Source organism: Hyaena hyaena, unplaced genomic scaffold (genome assembly GCF_003009895.1).
Source record: "Hyaena hyaena isolate Hyena2069 unplaced genomic scaffold, ASM300989v1 scaffold_188, whole genome shotgun sequence".
Taxonomy (NCBI): domain Eukaryota; kingdom Metazoa; phylum Chordata; class Mammalia; order Carnivora; family Hyaenidae; genus Hyaena; species Hyaena hyaena.
This window is the reverse complement of record NW_024080819.1, coordinates 1497192-1515590: the sequence shown is the minus strand read 5'-3', so window position 1 is coordinate 1515590 and position 18399 is coordinate 1497192. Positions and strand designations below refer to the sequence as shown.

The window sequence follows — 18399 nt, the reverse complement described above, 5'->3', positions numbered from 1 at the left end:
ACCTCAGTTTACTAATCTATATTGTGGACATAATAGTTTTGTTTTGGTGGTGATTAGATAAGTTTGTATTTGTGTTATGCTTGAGTTAAATTTCAACTGCAAGATATAGTAACTATGTAGTAATTGTTATTTTTAAAATATTGTATTTAGTTGTTATGATAGTTTAAATAGTAAGAATACTTCCGATTAAATGACCATACTTCAGGATCTTTTTCTACCAAATGAGGAGAACCTGTGTTCCCTCCTAAATCCCTTATATATAATGAAACTGTGTTAATATTATTTTATTATAATGTGCCTTCCAACAGAGGATATATCTTCATAAGTCTTAATGTTTATGAAGAAGTACACAAACTTGACATTTGATATTATTTATAATTTATAGTAACAAATTATTGGCTTTTGATCAGAAGTAATTAGTGGGTTTATCAGTTTCCTAAACCCTGCATGTCTTTTAACCATTACTAAAATGTTGCTCTTTCTTCAGATATAGATTGTATCAATTATTCTTTTATCATGTCTGTTAATAGAAACTACAGTTATAAATCTTCCTGTACAATTATTTTTCTTACTTTTTTTTTTAATTTTTTTTTAATGTTTTATTTATTTCTAGGAGAGAGAGAGAGACAGCGTGAGCAGGGGAGGGTCAGAGAGAGAGGGAGTCACAGACTGAAACAGGCTCCAGGCTCTGAGCTGGCAGTCAGCACAGAGCCCAATGCGGGGCTCGAACCCATGAACCATGAGATCATGACCTAAGCGAAAGTCGGATGCTTAACCGACTAAGCCACCCAGGCGCCCCTATTTTTCTTACTTTGAGTAGGAACTTAAATTAAGTTGTAGCAAACAAATGGTTGTATGCTTATATGATACTCAGTTGTTTTCTGTTATGAGGTAGGAGAGCAATTTACCACTTACACAAATTATTCTTGGGTTATATGTTGTTTTCTATCATAAATTTCAGTAAGAAGGTAGGAAGTTGCCCAGTTTTTCTTCACTATATTTATATCTGATAACTGTACTGTATTTGAATCTTACACTTTCTTCTTCCTCAGAAGAAATTATGTATATTTAAAACTGTGTTGCTCACTTTCTATCTTCTCCCAAAAGTAATAATGTTTTCCTTTTATTCTAGTTTAGACTTGGTTCCTTCAATCTAGAGAAAGTCACAAGTCCAGCTGAAGTCATTAGGAAACTTATTTGTTATTGCCTGGACACCATTGCAGAAAACCAAGCCAAAAATGAGCACCTGCAGAAGGAGAATGAAAGGCTTCTGAGAGATTGGAATGATGTTCAAGGACGGTATGTGCTAATATTCTTGTATTATAAAAATTCTAAGCTTTCTTTATATTGCTATAGCTTTACATTAATGATGTGTAAGTTTATAATATATGTAGACTAGCATATATTTAAAAAAAAATCTTTACTTAGTATGACTAAACCAAACTAGTACTTATTACTGTACATTATAGGAGTACATTAATGCTTTCCAGTCATTAGTGTTTGGTGGCACCAGCAAACTAATAAACAATACGGGATAATCAGGCAGTGAGAATCAGAATCCATTAATATTAATCAAAATTTTGGAAGTTGATATTTAAAAGATTTAATTTACCTCAAATTATAGGATTGATAATAAATTAAAAAGAGACATGAAATGTCAATATGCACAATTGATTTCTTATTGGAATTTTTTTATAAACAGTAACTATTTCAGATGCTGTGTGCTCTGGTTCCTGATAGAGACTTATTTTGCTCACTGAAAATTCATACTACTGACATTTTAAAAAGATGAAGTAATTGTGATTGCTAGATAAGACATTTGGAATATATTATTTTCCTGATTTTGCCTCTTATTTTTTAAACAACAAAGAAAGTAATTTTTCTTCTCCTTATGCATTTTTTTAGCTATATCATTCATAATCTAGGTTGGCCTAGGGTGTGTTTTTTTATTACTCTGTTATGTAAAAGATATTTGAAGGAAATAAATTGTATGTTGTGAACCTTTATATCTCTACAGAGACGTTATCATATGCATGTGTTTGTGCATATATACATGGTGACATCTGAGACAGTTATATGGAATGTATATAATAATGATATTATTATATCATTGATAAAATAATAAATGTTATCATTACATCCATTATATCCAGTAGATGATTTTCTATCTTTCATTCAAACCAGTAGCTCTAAAACATAAGGATAATTTGCTAATTTAGGGTCTTTTAAGACAATCCCTAAGATTGTTTTATAGGGACATAGGTAAGTTAATATTGAAAGTACATGGAAAATGTGAAGGGTTTACCCCTTTCAATGTATGTTTGTGAAAAGAATGTTGACTAGATGATACTATGTTTCTACATGTCCGATTAATGCAAGACCTGTAAACACCTAAAACTTGGTTATATTTGGCTTTCAGTTATTATATTAAGAAGGTATCTTGTTTTTTTATCTCTGAATTAATATTTATCTCCAATTATATAAAAATGAGACCAAATAAAAACTGTAAATATTAGGAAACCATATGGAAAAATAAGTTAATTTTGCTCTTCCTCGTTCTCCTTAAAATCATGTTAGTATGAATCACTATCAAATATTTGTCCTAGAAATCAAATTTTGGGGTTTATATCGGTAGTTTGGATATGCTTTTCTATTTTACATACAAAATAAATCACATTAAAGGAGATCTACTATGGTTGTGATAAGCCATTATATTTAAAACTCAGAATACCCTCAGGATGATAGGAAATTTGATCCACAAATTGCTCACAAAAAATGTAGACTGGGTACTTGGTACTTGAACAAATTGCTTTAAAATGTCTGCCAGAGGTTGAAAGAGGTATTGTCTCATCAGTATTCAACAGCACTGCTATACACTGGAAAGCAGCAGGGAACAAAGATGCGACAGTGGAGACCAATGCACCCTGTGCTGTAAAACAGCGGCAGAGGAGGGTGTATAATGTGTAACCCACAGATGCTTGATTCGCTCTTTTTTAACTATCCAGAAAGTCCTTTTGCATTATTGTGGCAGAAGGTTTCCCATTTGATCAAAAGCACAATCGTATCTCTCATCACTAGTCTTATGTTCCTGCTCTTCTTTTTTTGTAAATACTGGGTCATATATTTTCCTCAAGGGTTGAAGATATGTGTCATTGTGGTGCCCCCTCCACCTCCTCCAGCAGAGAAAAGTTAGCCTGTTCCAGAGAATTCTAGGCTCTTGATTGTATTCCAAATATTAGATAAGCAGCTTTACTTATTTCCCAAATTTCCCAAATGGTTTTCTTTTCTATCAGAGGGGAAAGTGGCCATTTTAAGGAGCTATAAATATATCGTGATCTTGACCATGTAGTACTTTCTTGCATGTTCTCTCTCTAGACCCTTAGTATAGTGGAAAATGAGCAAAGAACTCACATCTCCAGCTTCCATAAAGCAGTAGTAATAATCAGGAGTCTTTAGAGAAATTATAAATAGATTGTGAACCTACTAAGTTAGGTAACTGAAGACATAAAAGGTAGAGAAGCATTACAGTGGGGCCTGTTGTGGCAGGCCTGGCCACAGTTCAGTTTTCTGGGCAGTCTCTGATATTCTTATATCATTGTCCATCCATGTTCCAATCAAGTCTTCCCCATCATTGTTTCAGACTGTGTATGTGCATGGGTAAACGGGTGAGCGGCACAAAATAGATGCTGAGAATTCCCTTGGAGGTTATGGTGGATAGGTCTTAAATATGTTTAATGCACAATAGGATATTATGTGAGCAAAAAACAATCATATACACATGTGCTTGTACCATAGAAAATGTTAATGACGTGTTAAGAGGAGAAATGTGAGTTAACAAAAAGAGGAATAGTATGCAGTTTTTGCAAAATATATCTTTAGCTAGAAAATATCTAGAGGGAGAAAATTACATCTTAATAGTGTATGTCTGAAATTGTGGATTAAATTTCTTTTTTTACTTTTTGGGGATTTCTTTTGCATATATTTTGTTATTTAAGTATGTATAATTATAATCAGAACCAACTCTAAAACTATTTCCATTTGGGATGACAGCAGAGAATACATGAAATTTAAATAAGGAATGAGGAATTACAGTATGAGTAAAAAGAATAAGTTTTAGGGGCTCCTGGGTGGCTCAGTCGGTTGAGCATCTGACTTCTGCTCAGGTTCTGATCTTCGAGTCCTTGAGTCTGAGCCTTACATGGGTCTCTGTTCTGACAGCCCAGAGCCTGGAGCCTGCTTAGGATTCTGTGTCTCCCTCTCTCTCTGCCCCTCCCCCATTTGTGCTTGCTCTCTCTCAAAAATAAATAAACATTAATTTTTTAAAAAAAAATTTAAAAAAATTTAGTGTACAGACTTTTAACATATATATTTGCTATTATTTTTTATTAACTGTTTAATAATTGTGGTCTTAGCTCCATTTTGAACAAGTGACATTACTGGATCAGTTTAATTTTGTATCATTTAGATGAAGGAGAAAACATTAGAAATATATGCTAGTCCTTAGGTTATTAGCTATATTTAGTTTACTTGTTTTTCCTATTTAATTTCAAATACAACTCTCAAGCTCCATATTACTGAATAGGTCTTTTGTTTGCATTCAGACATCAAGTTAGAAACTCTCCAGCTTTATTCTGAGTTACAGTTATTAAACCTGTAATTGGAGGCAGTTCTCAGCAGATTGAATGGGGTTGACACTCATGGAATCATTAGAATAGAAGAGACCTTGAAAGCTCTTTTACTTCATCTCTCTGCCTTCAAGCTAGGATCACATTATATCCAGATGAATTCAGTCTGATTTTTAAAGACCTCAGGAGATAGCGTCAACTCCCCTCGGTAGCACATTATAATGTTTAAGAACAGTCACAGTCAGAAAATCCTTCCTTCCATCTCTTGGTAATCTGAGTCCTTCATGGTATAGTTGAAGGCCATTTCCTCTTATTCTTTCATCAGAAAGGATGAGGAACAGCTGTTTACCATCTTCTTCACTACTTAAAGGCTTATTAAATCTCTTTACCACTGCTTTCTTTTCCAATTCTTTTTAGCATTCTTTGTCCTCAGAACTCTTTTCAGATTTTCCTTTGCTGTACATACAACCCTGACCTGGATATAAATTTGGCCAGAGTTGATTGGAAATATAAGGGATATTGCAGTATTTCTGAGTACCACATGTTCACATTTATATAATTGCTGTTTTATTTTGGGTTATCATTTAATCTGTTTTATTTTGCATTTTGATTTTGCGTGAAATTTCCTTGTTTTCATTCTTTATTATTTTTTGATGTTATTCTTAGATTCTTTGTCTTCCTGTGTAGAATATTTTATTTTGAATATTTAGTATTTTTTGTACTTAGTCTTTATCTTTTTAGGTTTTTTGTTTTTTAATTACTGGGGTTTTTTTTGGTCTAAATTTCTAGATATGTCAGTTCTAGGGTGATAATTAACCTTAACATTTTTGTCTTTTGTCCTCATCACTGTTGAAAAGATGAAACCATCATTAGCCGTTTGCTGTTTGATGCTGTCTTTGGTTTCATTCGCTTTGGGTTTTGCCTTGGAGATGAATCTTGGACCATGGTCTAATCTAGTTGTATGTGAGTTCTCCTTTAGTATTGCTGACTTAGCAGTGAGTCCCATGTCTCTCCTGTACTAAATGGCCTCATCTTCTAATACCTGTCTAGTTCCTTTGGTGAAAGGTTGGTAGGAGGCAGGTAATGTGGAAGGCGCATTAACATCATAATGCTGTAAGAGAGGATTGGCATTAAAAATGGGATAGGGTAGATAGTATATACCTCTCAGTCACTGAATATTGAATAGAAGGGTACTATTCTCTAAATTTATTGATAAGTTAATAATTGAGACTAAATTTATGTCCTGAAATTGTTCACAGTAGTACTTTCTCTCAGCCAACCCCTACTTCCTAGTTTTGTCTAGGCAGTGATATCCAATTTGATAATCAGAAGTTTGGTTGCAAGAAAATCCTTAGGGTTTACTTAAGTCATAGGATGCCATTTATTCTGTTGTTTGGTCTCTCATCACAGACATGCTAACTTGGACGGTGTAGTTGTTATACTAGTTATTAGGATTAACAGTATTCTGTACACAGATTATTTGATATGTTTTGATGTTTTCATTTTAAATCCATGTATTATGCTAAATATTAATTTTTATAAAGGTTTTGAAATGTGCTTGAGAATTGTTAAGTGCACATGATCTTTAATTAAGAATTATTGAAGTGATTTATAGGGAGATTAAGTGTGCATTTAAATCAGGTAAATAACTTATTGATTACTCTTCCTTAAACTTATATAATACAACTTATAAAAATATACAAGATTTTTATTGTACATGGTTAAAATTGATTTTTACTTTGCCTTTGTTTAAAGCCTTTTATAATATTCTCAAGTATGATACATATATTCTACTCATCTTTCAACATTTTTGTTAGGTTATATTAGAAAGTAGTAAAAGAAAATAATGTAGAATGTTTATATAACACTTTGCATCTGAAATAAAAATGCATTGACATGTCCCTGCTTAAAATAAGCCATCAATATTCGCAGCTCCTCTTAAGCTTTGGTTCTATTTTTTTCCTACACCTTTTGGTATACATCTTTCTCAAAGAGCTTTGCTTGGTAAAAGGAGTACTGTTATATTAATATTTACCACAATTTCTTTTAGAAGCTGAAGCAGATGAAAAATGTTGCTATTACAGTGGTGAAGAGCTGTTAAAAGAGTGAAAAATAACTTCAGAATCACAGGTTCTCCATTTCTTTATAAGAAGTCTGTATTAACTCCCTTACTTTATTCATTTTACTGATAGCTCCTACTATCTCTCGAATGCCAAACACTGTGTTAAGCACTGAGGATAAAGCAGTCAGTAAAACACACATGCACTCTGCCCTTATGGAGTTGACAACTTTGGCAATGACTGTACTGTAAGAGAGCTGTAATTTCGCCCAGAAAATGTATTTTATTTATTCCTTTTCATTCCATAAAAGGCCCCAATTCTTTGCATCTTTAGATAGATAAGTTGCTGAAAGCATAAGGACGTATATATCAAAGGTATCAAATTTTGACATTTTTGTTTCTCATTTTTCACTGAAGAAATTATATATTGTAAATATCTGACATATATACACATCTATACAGATATCATGAAAATACTAAAATACCTGTATAGGACAACAAAAGTAAATAGTAAAGAGAACACGAGGCAGAGCAAGACTACATTTAAAAGAATATTTTATATGAAATAATTTATATTTGAGTCTTTATAGGTTTGTTCATGGTTTGCATGTATGCACAAATCTTACATATGCTATCTCTGCTTCTTAGCTTTCTTTATATCTGGAAGATTAAAATTAGTATAGTCTTTTGTTCACTTCTTTGGATGTTGTAGAACGAATTATAAATGACAGAATTTTATGTTTTCTTTCATATATCTAAAATTGAGGATATATATATATAGTGTTTCACATTTGCAGCTTCATTACTCTTTCCTGAGAAATTTCAGGTTAAATACTTGCATTCATTATATACATGCTCATAGAAGCGTGTGCGCATGATGCTGAAGATCCAACTGTATAAATCATGTTCTTGCCACGGAACAGTTCATGATCTCTTTAGGCAAAACAGGTAAATCATGTAATCACAAAACACAGTCACTGTTACTATTATAGCAATATTAGGAAAATATAGGAATTATAGGCTATAATTATTCTTGTGTGATATTTCTCCCATAAAACATATCCCTTTGGAAATAAATGGTAGATGTGAATAAATTATTAACATTTAAGCATTTAGATGTTTTGAAAGCTTTTTTGGTATCATTTTCTAATTTTGATCCTTATCTCACTACATAAATTACTAACATTAATAAACAATAAATTCCCATTATTTGCTTCATTATCTCTATGAAACTTTAAATCAGTGGAAACCCATAAAAGTGAGTTTTAATTGTAATTTCCTTGAAAAGTGTTCTTGAAATCACCTTTCGTTTTGGATTGAATAATATTAATGTTAAGGAAAACCACATTATTTATTTATTTACGTTTTAGATTTGAAAAATGTGTGACTGCTAAGGAAGCCTTGGAGACTGATCTCTATAAGCGGTTTATTCTGGTCCTGAATGAGAAGAAAGCAAAGATCAGAAGCTTGAATAAATTGTTAAATGAAGTTCAAGAACCAGAAAGGAACATTGAGCATGAAAGGTATTTGGAGTGTCTGTTTGGAGATGACAGATACATACACTTAAATAGAATTTCTTCCCAAACGTAATGAAAGTTAGGTGCCAACTTTGTAGTGTATGAGATCATTTGGTAGTCTGGGGTTGGATGCTCTGCTTGTTGGAATCCGTGGGCTGGAGAATTCTCAGCATGATCACTACATGTCTGCCCACTGTCATAACTGTACTTAAATCATAAAAGTGTCACATGATTTAACTAAGTATTATCTATTAAATTCTTAGACATCATTAAAATATATTAATTAAAAACTTTTATCTTCTGCAAAACTGCAGAGTTGAATACACATTTATCAGTTTGGTGTCTAAGCAGTGGTTAATCTGAGAGTGGATGTGTACTCGATTTTTTTATGAAAGAGTCACAAGTGATTTACAGCTGGTTGGGACAACTATAATTATTTTAGTCTGATTTTTATTGTTTAATATTTTATTATTTATCCACTTAATTATTTTATTGGATATAGGTTAGAGTCTATTGCCCTGATTCTGAGAGAAAGCAAGGTTTAATAATGACATCATATAAAGAATGTAACATTTGATGTCATGTGTTCCTAGTTCAGGTGCTGGTCTTACACTGATATCTATTAGTACATGACTTTGGGGAAGTTCTTTAAACTCTGTGTTTTACTTGGTATCTTCATAATATGAATAAAGGTACCTGTCTCAGAAGTTTGGGGCAATCACAAGCAAGGCAGACTGAACACTGTGTGATCCACAGAAGGTAATTTGGAAGAATAGTATTTTGATAGATGAATGATGTGATAAGAAACTGATTCAAGAGTTAATCATAGCAAGCATTAACCACATTCAAGTTAGGTAGAAGAGAAACTTGTTCTTAAGAGAGCTAACGGATAGTCTTTAAAGTGCTTTCATCTTGATCATATGTATTTCAATATGTTTGTTTAATTACAGAATTTTTCCAGGGATAATTTCTGTAATTACTTACTGGTGAATTTGATCCCTACCACGGGTGAGCCAATACTTTATAATTCAACCTTGCTCTGTTTCTAGGGAAGCCACAACATGTTCTGGAATGACTGCTGACAGAGATGCCATCTATGAAGAAAGTACTGATGAGGAAAGTGAGAACTTGCCTGGTTCCTCTTTGTTAGCTCCAGGTAAGAGAAATACATTTATTACCTTTGTTGAATATCTCACTTGGGCTTATTACTCTATTGATAACAAACCATAATGAAAATGTTATGAAAAACATTTTTTCAGGACTCCTGGGTGGCTCAGTCAGTTAAGCATCTGACTTCAGCTAAGTTCATGATCTCTAGGCTTAAGAGTTCGAGCCTCCTGGGGCACCGGGGTGGCTCATTCGGTTAAGCTTCCAACTTCGGCTCAGGTCATGATCTCATGGTTCGTGGGTTGAGCCCCGTGTGGGGCTCTGTGCTGACAGCTAGCTCAGAGCCTGGAGCCTGTTTCAGATTCTGTGTCTCCCTCTCTCTCTGACTTTCCCCTACTCATGCTGTCTCTGTCTCTGTCTCTGTCTCTCTCTCAGAAAAAAATTAAAAAACATTAGGGGGAAAAAAAGTTTGAGCCTCACATTAGGCTCTCTGCTGTCAGTACCAAGCCTGCTTGGGATACTGTGTCCTCTCCCACCCCGGCCCTCCCCTGCTTACTTTCTCTCTTTCAAAAATAAATAAACACTAAAAAAAAGTAAAAACTCTCTTCTCCAAAACTTCTTTTAGGGGTTTTAGTCTAAAACCTCAAGTACATAATGTTGAAAATTAGTATTTATTATAATATGCAGCAACTCATTAGCAATAAAACAAGCAAGAATGCACACATACACTCCAAGGCATACTATTCTTTATTAAACAAGGGTGCATCAGGAATAAGCAAGATATGTGTTCGTGCTAGTTATCTCCAGCTCGAGGCTGGCTGTCTGTAACATTCGAGATCACCTAGCTAGAGCTATCAGTGAGTAAGGAGCAGGAGGAAATAGAATTTTTCACATTATCTTGAAGTTGAGCCTTCTCTCGCTATTCAGAAAAGGAATTGTAATCGGGGAGATGGGTTCCAGGGGAAGGGAAGAAAAAATGACAGTTTAAGTTAAGGTACCTGAGCCTCACTCAGTCCCTCAGATATAAATCATGGATGATTTTTCTAGAGATTTAAACATTTCCTAGAGGCAAGGCCTTCTGAAATCATCTTACACTTGCATGCTTCTAGAAGTCCCATATTCTCAAAATAAATGCATTTATTTAGCAAATATTTTTTGAGTGCCTATTATGTACCAGGAACTATTCCATGTAGTAAACAGCAAAACACAAAAATGTCTGCTTTCATGGAGTTTATAAATTCTAGTTGGGGAATTGGACAATAACAAGATGCATAAATTAAGTATAAACTATTATAGATAGTGATAAATGGTGAAGAGAAAACTAAACCAGGTAAGGATGATAGAAAATGTCAGGATGGAAGCAGGACAAAGGTTGTGACTTTAGCCAGGGCATCAGAAAAGGCCTTGGTGAGTAAGTGACAAGTCTGTCTGTGGGGTGAGCCTTGCCTGGTAGAAAAAAGCAGTAAACCACAAAGGCCTTGATGCAGGAGTTTTCATCAACTTTTTGTTGACATATTCAAGCAGTAGAATGGAGGGAGGTATTGATAAAATAGGACAATGAAAATAAGGAGAATGAGAATATGAGGTCAGAGAGAAGCCAGATCATGTGTGAGGCATGTGTAGGGCCTTACAGGCTTTGTAAGAATTTCAGGTTTTGCTTTGAATTACATTGGAAATTGTTGGAGGGCTTCAAACATCAAGTGATGGGATCTGACTTAAAGTTTTAGCAGGATTAATCTGGCTGTTGTGCTGAGACTAGAGGATACATAGTGTGATGACCACACAAGAAGATATGGCACTGGGACACTGGTTCAACAATGAGTGAAGGAAGTGAGTGGCTTAGACCAGAGTGGTAGCAGTGAAGATCATAAGCAACAGGCATATTATATTCTAGGTATGTCTAGAAACAGCATATTTGTTGATGAACTGTGAACGGCTCCTGAGAGAAAGATAGACACTAATCATGGTAAGCTTTTCAGATTGAATGCTGAAGGTATACACTTGCCTTACTGAATTAGGAGAGTCTACAAGAGAAGGTTAGGAACTGAGCTTTACAAACATTAATTCTGAGATATTGAGTAGGGAGTTGGATATACAAATCTGGAGTTTGGGAGAAGGCTAAGTAAGGAGGTATTTAAAGCTGGCTGAGCTATCAAGGGACTTTGAGAAGAGAGAAAAGGGCTGTGATCCAAGGACTCCACCTTAGTACACTTGGATGTGTAGAGGTCAATAAAACTAGGAGACCAGCAAAGAAGGCTGAGAGGGAGCAGCCTGGAGGTAACAGGCAAACACTATAGCAGTGCTACTCTAGAGAACAAGTCAAGAAAGTGTTTCAAGGAGGAGATAGAGATCAACTGAGTTGAGTGCTGCAGACTGGGTAAAAAGATGAGGATCAAGGACTGATTGACTGATGGATTTGGCAACACAGATGTTATTGGGGATCTTAATAAAATGTTTTCAGTGGAATAGCAACAAGAGGAAATTCAAAAGGAATGAGAGGAGGTAATTGGATAAGAATTAACAAGCCTTAGCAACACTTCTAAGGAAGTTTCACTATAAAGAAAAGGAAAGATATGGCTGGCTGCTGGAGAGGCATGTGAAGTCAAGAATTGTTGTTGTTGTTGTTGTTGTTTTCTTAGATGACAGAAATAATAACATGTTTGCCTATTTATGAGTAAGTAAGGAACCGTGTAAAATCTTGCCGCAATTGTGGAATACTGTGTCTAAGTGAAGATGGGGTCAGAAGCACTAGTGGCAGGATTGCTTAGCTAGGAGTATGGACGCTTTGCTTAATGACAGGAGAGAAAGCAGACTAAATGGACAAAGACAGGAAGGTATCTAATTGCGGCCGTGGAAATTTACTAATACTGATTAAATACTTTGGTTGATTAATCTGATTCTAATTAGATTTGAGTTGGATCACACAGTCACACACACTCTCACTTTTGCAGATCAGAGTTAAATTTCTTTTGATTTGGGCGGCATGCTTGTTTTACACTGGTGACCCAGTATAAAATGAAGTCATTTTTTAATAATCACATGTAATTGAAAGCTCACTAAAAAGGGAATCTGTACTCTTTCCAACTTAAATGGTCAGAATTTTTATTAAATACAGTGGTCTTTGATTTTGTTCTTATTCAGAGTATCTCACCAACCTTTGAAGTAGATGGAAATTATTTTTGAAGAGAAAATGTATGGTTAAATAATGGGCATATGAGAACGGGTTCCTTTATGTGTTCAGTCTCTTTTAAGCAAAGCTTTACTGTAATAGTACTATTTTAAATTTGGCAAAATTTCTCTTCTCTTCAAAAATGTTTAGTTCATTGTGCATTTTTTCTATGTTTTACATGGCATATTTTCTTTAACTCACATCCAGTTCACTACATATTTGACCTATAGGTCTCCATTCCGGTTTTATTTATTTATTTATTTATTCATTTAACTTTTGTCAGGTTTGATGTCAGGAATTAAGAGCATAAAAAAAACAATTAACACTTGTATTATAAATTTTAACAGTCTTCCTCCTTCTGCTCCAGGAAGAAATAGTTAGGAAACTGAAGGTTAGGAATAAAAAAAAAAAAAAAGAACCTTGTTTCTAACATTAATTAAGAACTAGATTCTCTCCATCTGAGGAAAAATATTTTATGCGTTATACAACAAAATAAGCTTCCTTATCATTTAGCAGATTCAACAATTCACTCTTTTACAGAGACAAAATATACTGGTAGTTCATGGGGTATATGTATATATATTTAATCATAGTTTGTCTTGGTATTTTTCATATTATTACTATGTGTTTGGGCCAGAGCAATGAAAGTTTCTTCCTGAACTTATTCTGCCATCTTGATAATAAATTACCTATTCTAATTGTACAAGTAAATATTTGAATTTATTTTAATAGTACAGTTTCATGTGTGCTTTCTTTATAGTAAGAACAAGAGGACAGCAGTTGATGGGATTTAATACATGTAATTCTTCCATAAAGCCATTTATTTAAATCGCTAAATGTTTAACTTGGTTGTCATTTCTATTATGCAAATGTGTTCTCATCATTATTAAAACCACCAAATTTCCTCCTGAGTTGTTCCCATTTTATTTACCCTATTCCTGCATACTCTGAGTTTAGTGAGACCAAGACATTTAGTGATTTCACAATATTCATGGAAAAGGTCTGTTTATTTATATATATACATATATCCAACCAGAGTTTTAAATCTTCTCCTCCCATCATTAGGATTGTTGAGGAAATAACTGATGACAGTACTCCGTCTAATAAAGTACATCATGCTTATGTGTGTGATACCATATAGTATGAAAACCACTTAAAACATTTAAAAGTTTGTTAGTTAAAAGGAGATCTCCAAAGAATTCTGAATCTTGAACGTCACAGTCTATACCACCTTACAGCTACATTTTATCTTTTTCTGTAAAAATATAAAGCAAGGTTTACTTTCTATAGGTCTTTTAGAATTTCTAGGTAGGTAGCAGTGGAATTACAGCCTTTGTTTAAGAAGTAAACTAAACTGCATACTAAAGCCCTAGAGCTCATAGGTATTTTGCTTTGTTTCAAATTAAGATTATGATTGGTAAACTGGTTGCTGTGATCTCTATTTATAGCTCAGCCTCCAGATTACAAAGATTTATTTACTATATATTATTTACTACAGATACAGTAAACTGACCTTCTCTACAGAAAATCTTTTTGTTGGGATACAAATCAAGGTAACAGGTGATGTCCATGTCTGCAGAGAAACTTGAGGTTGAGTAAGTCTCCTGAAACAGAACCTCACCACAATACAAAGACATAAGAGTGTAATTAGTATAGCATCTGAGTGCATACAGGTGGGCTTTTACTGGCCCCAACAGTGTCTGATATAACCTAAAAACTAATTTATGGTTTTGCAGTTTTTCATATTTATAGCCATTTTGATACTATAAGACTAAAATTATATGAGAAAATAATTTTAATGCATATGAATATTCTAAGAATTTTAACCATTATTGCAAAATATTTCTTAATGTTAACATAATTCAAAATGTGAGTGAATAATTAGTAGAAAAATTGAGCTTCTTTCATAGAAAAAGGCTCTTATGAAGCATTTTGAAAACTTATGCTTAATTGGCTCCTAATTAGTCTTTACAAGATGAATTATTTTAATGCCTCATTAATTATTTTAATTATTTTTAAATTATTAAGGTTATCAATATTTTTAAATTATAATTGTTTCTATTAGCAGAAATTGATAAGATTTCTTAAAATTAGAGACCGATTAAATCAACCTTACTAAAAGTATAAATAAGAAAAATACTTTTTCTAATATGTTTTATTCTTCTTAGCTTTATTTTAAAGGTGCACAACCACTAACACAAATAAAATAAGCTTTCTTACCACTTTTTTGCATAATTATTAGCCCACAATTTAGCACGTTAGTTTAATTAGTCTTGATTTTTAACCAACAGGAAGAGGAAGGACCCTGTATAACTGCTATCAGTAATTTAGGCTTCTACTTAGTTGGTGGGCTTCCTGAAAGGAAGTGTGATTATAGAATAGCCTTTAGAAAATAAATGAATGGCTATGTCAAACAGTTGATGAATACTGATATAGTAGCTTTTAAAAATAGAACAGAATCCAAAATCTCTAAGTATCAAAGAGCTCGTTGCTTCAAACAGTGAATGTCTACTCACAGATGGGGTAACAACTTGTACTGCCAAAGAGATTAGTCAGAAATTCAACTTTAGAATCACAGATTATTCCCTTAATCTTATCCAGCTTTTTTTTTTTTATCATAGACTCATTTATTTATAAATTCTAAATAAAAAGCTTGATTTAGTAAAACCTGTCACAAAACAGGAAGAGCAATCTGAGTGTATTTCCTAGCAGTCCTGGGCTCTTATACATAAGCAACATTGCTGATGAATGATATTATGTACTTCAGAAATCTAGATCTTCTATAGTTCTAGATCTTCTAGTTCAAGCCCTTCATTTTTCAGATGAGGAAACTGAGGCCTAGAAAGGTTAACTGTGTTCTTCTGTATGTTACTTCAGTGAATACTCTGTCTCCAAGTAAGATCACATTTTTACATACCAGGAAGTAAGACCCAAAAATGTCCTTTGGTGGGGACAGTTCAACTCATAACAATGCAAATGTACAAAAGGACAGTTCAACTCATAACAATGCAAATGTACATTCTTCTAGAGCAAGGATCAAATTTTTATTATATTTTCAATGGGGACTATATTCCAAAAATGATTTAGAATCATTGACCTAGGAGAATGGGTATTTAAACAAGAAAAGATGGAGTAAGACATGTTAAAAGGAAACTGCAACTTAGAATATATGACAAGATGGGAAGAAGAGAAAATAGCCTTCAAATGGAAGCTAAATCACCATCTGTCAGTTCATTGGACTGGCATTTGTCTGGAGGTGCGCTGCACTGTTCAGTAACATAGCCACCAGCTACCTGAGACTTGAACACTGGAAATGTGGCTAGTCCTAAATGAAATGAGCTCTAAGTATAGACTACACTTTGATTTTCAAAAATGTAGTATGAAAAAAGAAGTAATATGTCTTATTAATACCTTTGTATATTAAATCTTGAAATAATTGTTTTGTATATATTAAGTTAAATATATTATTACTATTAACTTCATTTTCTTCTTTTTTACTTCTTAAAAATGTGTTTAATGGGAAATTTAAAATTCTATATGTCACTCATATATTTCTGTTTGACATACTGATCTTGGTGTTCTAAAAGGTTCCATCTCAGGCTGATTTTATGGTTCTGTAAAAGATGTATATCATTATGAAAGTGAAATCAAATTGTACTACCAAATTTTTATCAAGCTGTTAGTGTAAGGGTGTGAGATCTTTAAGTGGATACAGATGACTCTGGGTGTGATTGAGTGTTTATATCTAACAAATGCAAAAGGTATTACACTATCTTATTTATTTATTGTTTTTTGATTCATTGTAAAACAGACTTAAGAAAAAGCCTGGGTCATTTTTGTCCTTGGAAAATGAAGCTAAACATTTTTATTGACACATGTGTAACTGTAACCATGACCCAGTTAAGACAAAAAGTGGGGTAATGTAGCAATATTCTCTAAATTAGCTGACTATCTATAATGTAGTATTAAAGATTCTTGTCTCTTTGTGATTGTGACAAGGATTTGTGCCACAAAGAGTGCTTCTGGTTCCTTGAACCAATTCATCAGCATCATTTATAAGCCATATTTAAGATCAAAGGGATAGGAAGGTTACTAGTGATGTGGTTCTGGAATGTTGCCAGCCCACCAGCATTGACATGATACTTGCTGCAGCTTCATTCGACAGGGACTGGGAGTGTGTGAAGGATGGATATCAGCAGGCTTGCTAAGTAGAGTCTGAATACATGATGTCGTGAAAGGGCACAGTTACAAGTGGGGTGGGCAGACAAAGGACTCAAAGTGAGACCCTAAGTGCCAATTTCAAGCCTTGAGGTAAAACTCTCATTGGTACTGAGAAATAGTACCTACAACATGTATCTGTGACCCTCAGGGTTTTGTGCGGAGAGTTGTAATTTGGAGGATGACTGAACAGCAACAGCCAAAAAAAAAAAAAAAAGAACTTAGAGTACTGCTAGTCATGTTATTTCCCAAGCATAGTGGGCAGCCATATTAACAACCATATTTTTTTTATTTAAATGAATAACTTGGGACTATATCAGAGATTGTAATTATTGGTCTTTGGTAGTCCCATTTCCTGTAGTCTTTAACATTTCCTTTCATATTTGATCTGGTTCACTTTATTCATTGATATCATGTGCATGATTTCTGGAAGTATTTGAGTTTGTAACCCCTGGAAAATGATGATTATTCTGACAGTGATGACTATCGTTACCTGTCCTTGTAATTCTAATTCTAATTATTATTCCTCCCCCTTTTTCTCCTCCTTTACTACTACTGTTACTATTATTGTTCTGTTATGGTTCCATTACTTCTGTTACCATAACTTTATTACCACCATGACAACTACTATCAACTTAAGTATTTATCCGGGTGCCAGAATGTATTCTAGGTTTCTTAGATGCATTACTTTATTTACGTCTGACAACAATCCTACGAAGTATATACTGTTATTTTCACCATTTTACAGTCAAGAGATTTGAGGCACAGAAAGATTAGGACACTTTGAAGCAGTGCAGCTAATCAATTATAGAACTGGGGTTCTAACCCAGGAAGTTTGACTACAGAACTCATCTCTGAGAACCCTTCCTGTGCTAATGTTCCTTGTTTTCATTTAGTTGAACACTTTATTAAAATCTAAGAGTTCTGTGAGTATGCTTTTATATTTTAAATTTAAGTGTATTTGATGCCTTCATTTGTTTGTTTTAAGCACATTGAGGATGCCACTGCATTGTCTTCTGGATGCTTTTCTTTTTTTAAATTTTTGTTATGTTTATTTTTGAGTGAGAAAGAGCACAAGTGAGGGAAGGGCAGAGAGAGAGGAAGACTCAGAATCTGATACAGGTTCCTGGCTCTGAGCTGTCAGCAGAGAGCCCAAAGTGAGGTTCAAACTCACAGACTGTAAAATCACGACCTGAACCAAAGTCTGATGCTCAACCGACTGAGCCACCTTGCTGCCCTCTGACTTCTTTTCTTTTTTTTTTTATTTGAATATTGCTTTTCTTTCAATGTTTATTTATTTTTGAGAGAGAGAGACACACACAAACAGAGCACAAGTAGGGAAGGGGCAGAGAGAGGGCGACACAGAATCTGAAGCAGGCTCCAGGCTCTAAGCTGTCAGCACAGAGCGCAATGCAGGGCTTGAACTCACGAACCATGAAATCATGACCTGAACAGAAGCCAAACATTCAACTGACTGAGCCACCCAAGCGCCCCTTGAATATTGCTTTCCTGCAATTATCTCTATTCTTATTATCTCCTTCAAATATGTGCATTTGAACTTTATCATTCCATTCTCTGTTAGATTTCCATTTCCTAATTCTCTGGACTACTCATTGAGAAGTTTCTTCAGGTTTGTCTTCCAATTTTCTTTCTTTCTTTTTTTTTTTTTTTTAACAAATAGTTTATTGTCAAATTAGTTTCCAC

General features: G+C 33.9%; 1 protein-coding gene across 5 annotated transcripts in view; it reads left to right on the top strand.

Moving 5' to 3' along the window:
* Positions 1-18399, top strand: part of XRCC4 (X-ray repair cross complementing 4) — a 258352-nt gene that overhangs the window by 93480 nt on the left and 146473 nt on the right. For all 5 annotated transcript variants that reach the window (XM_039241051.1, XM_039241050.1, XM_039241054.1 and 2 more), the window contains 3 exons: positions 1133-1299; positions 8055-8207; positions 9251-9357. In XM_039241051.1, the coding sequence (XP_039096982.1) occupies positions 1133-1299; positions 8055-8207; positions 9251-9357 (427 nt within the window). The remainder of the gene's footprint in view (positions 1-1132; positions 1300-8054; positions 8208-9250; positions 9358-18399) is intronic.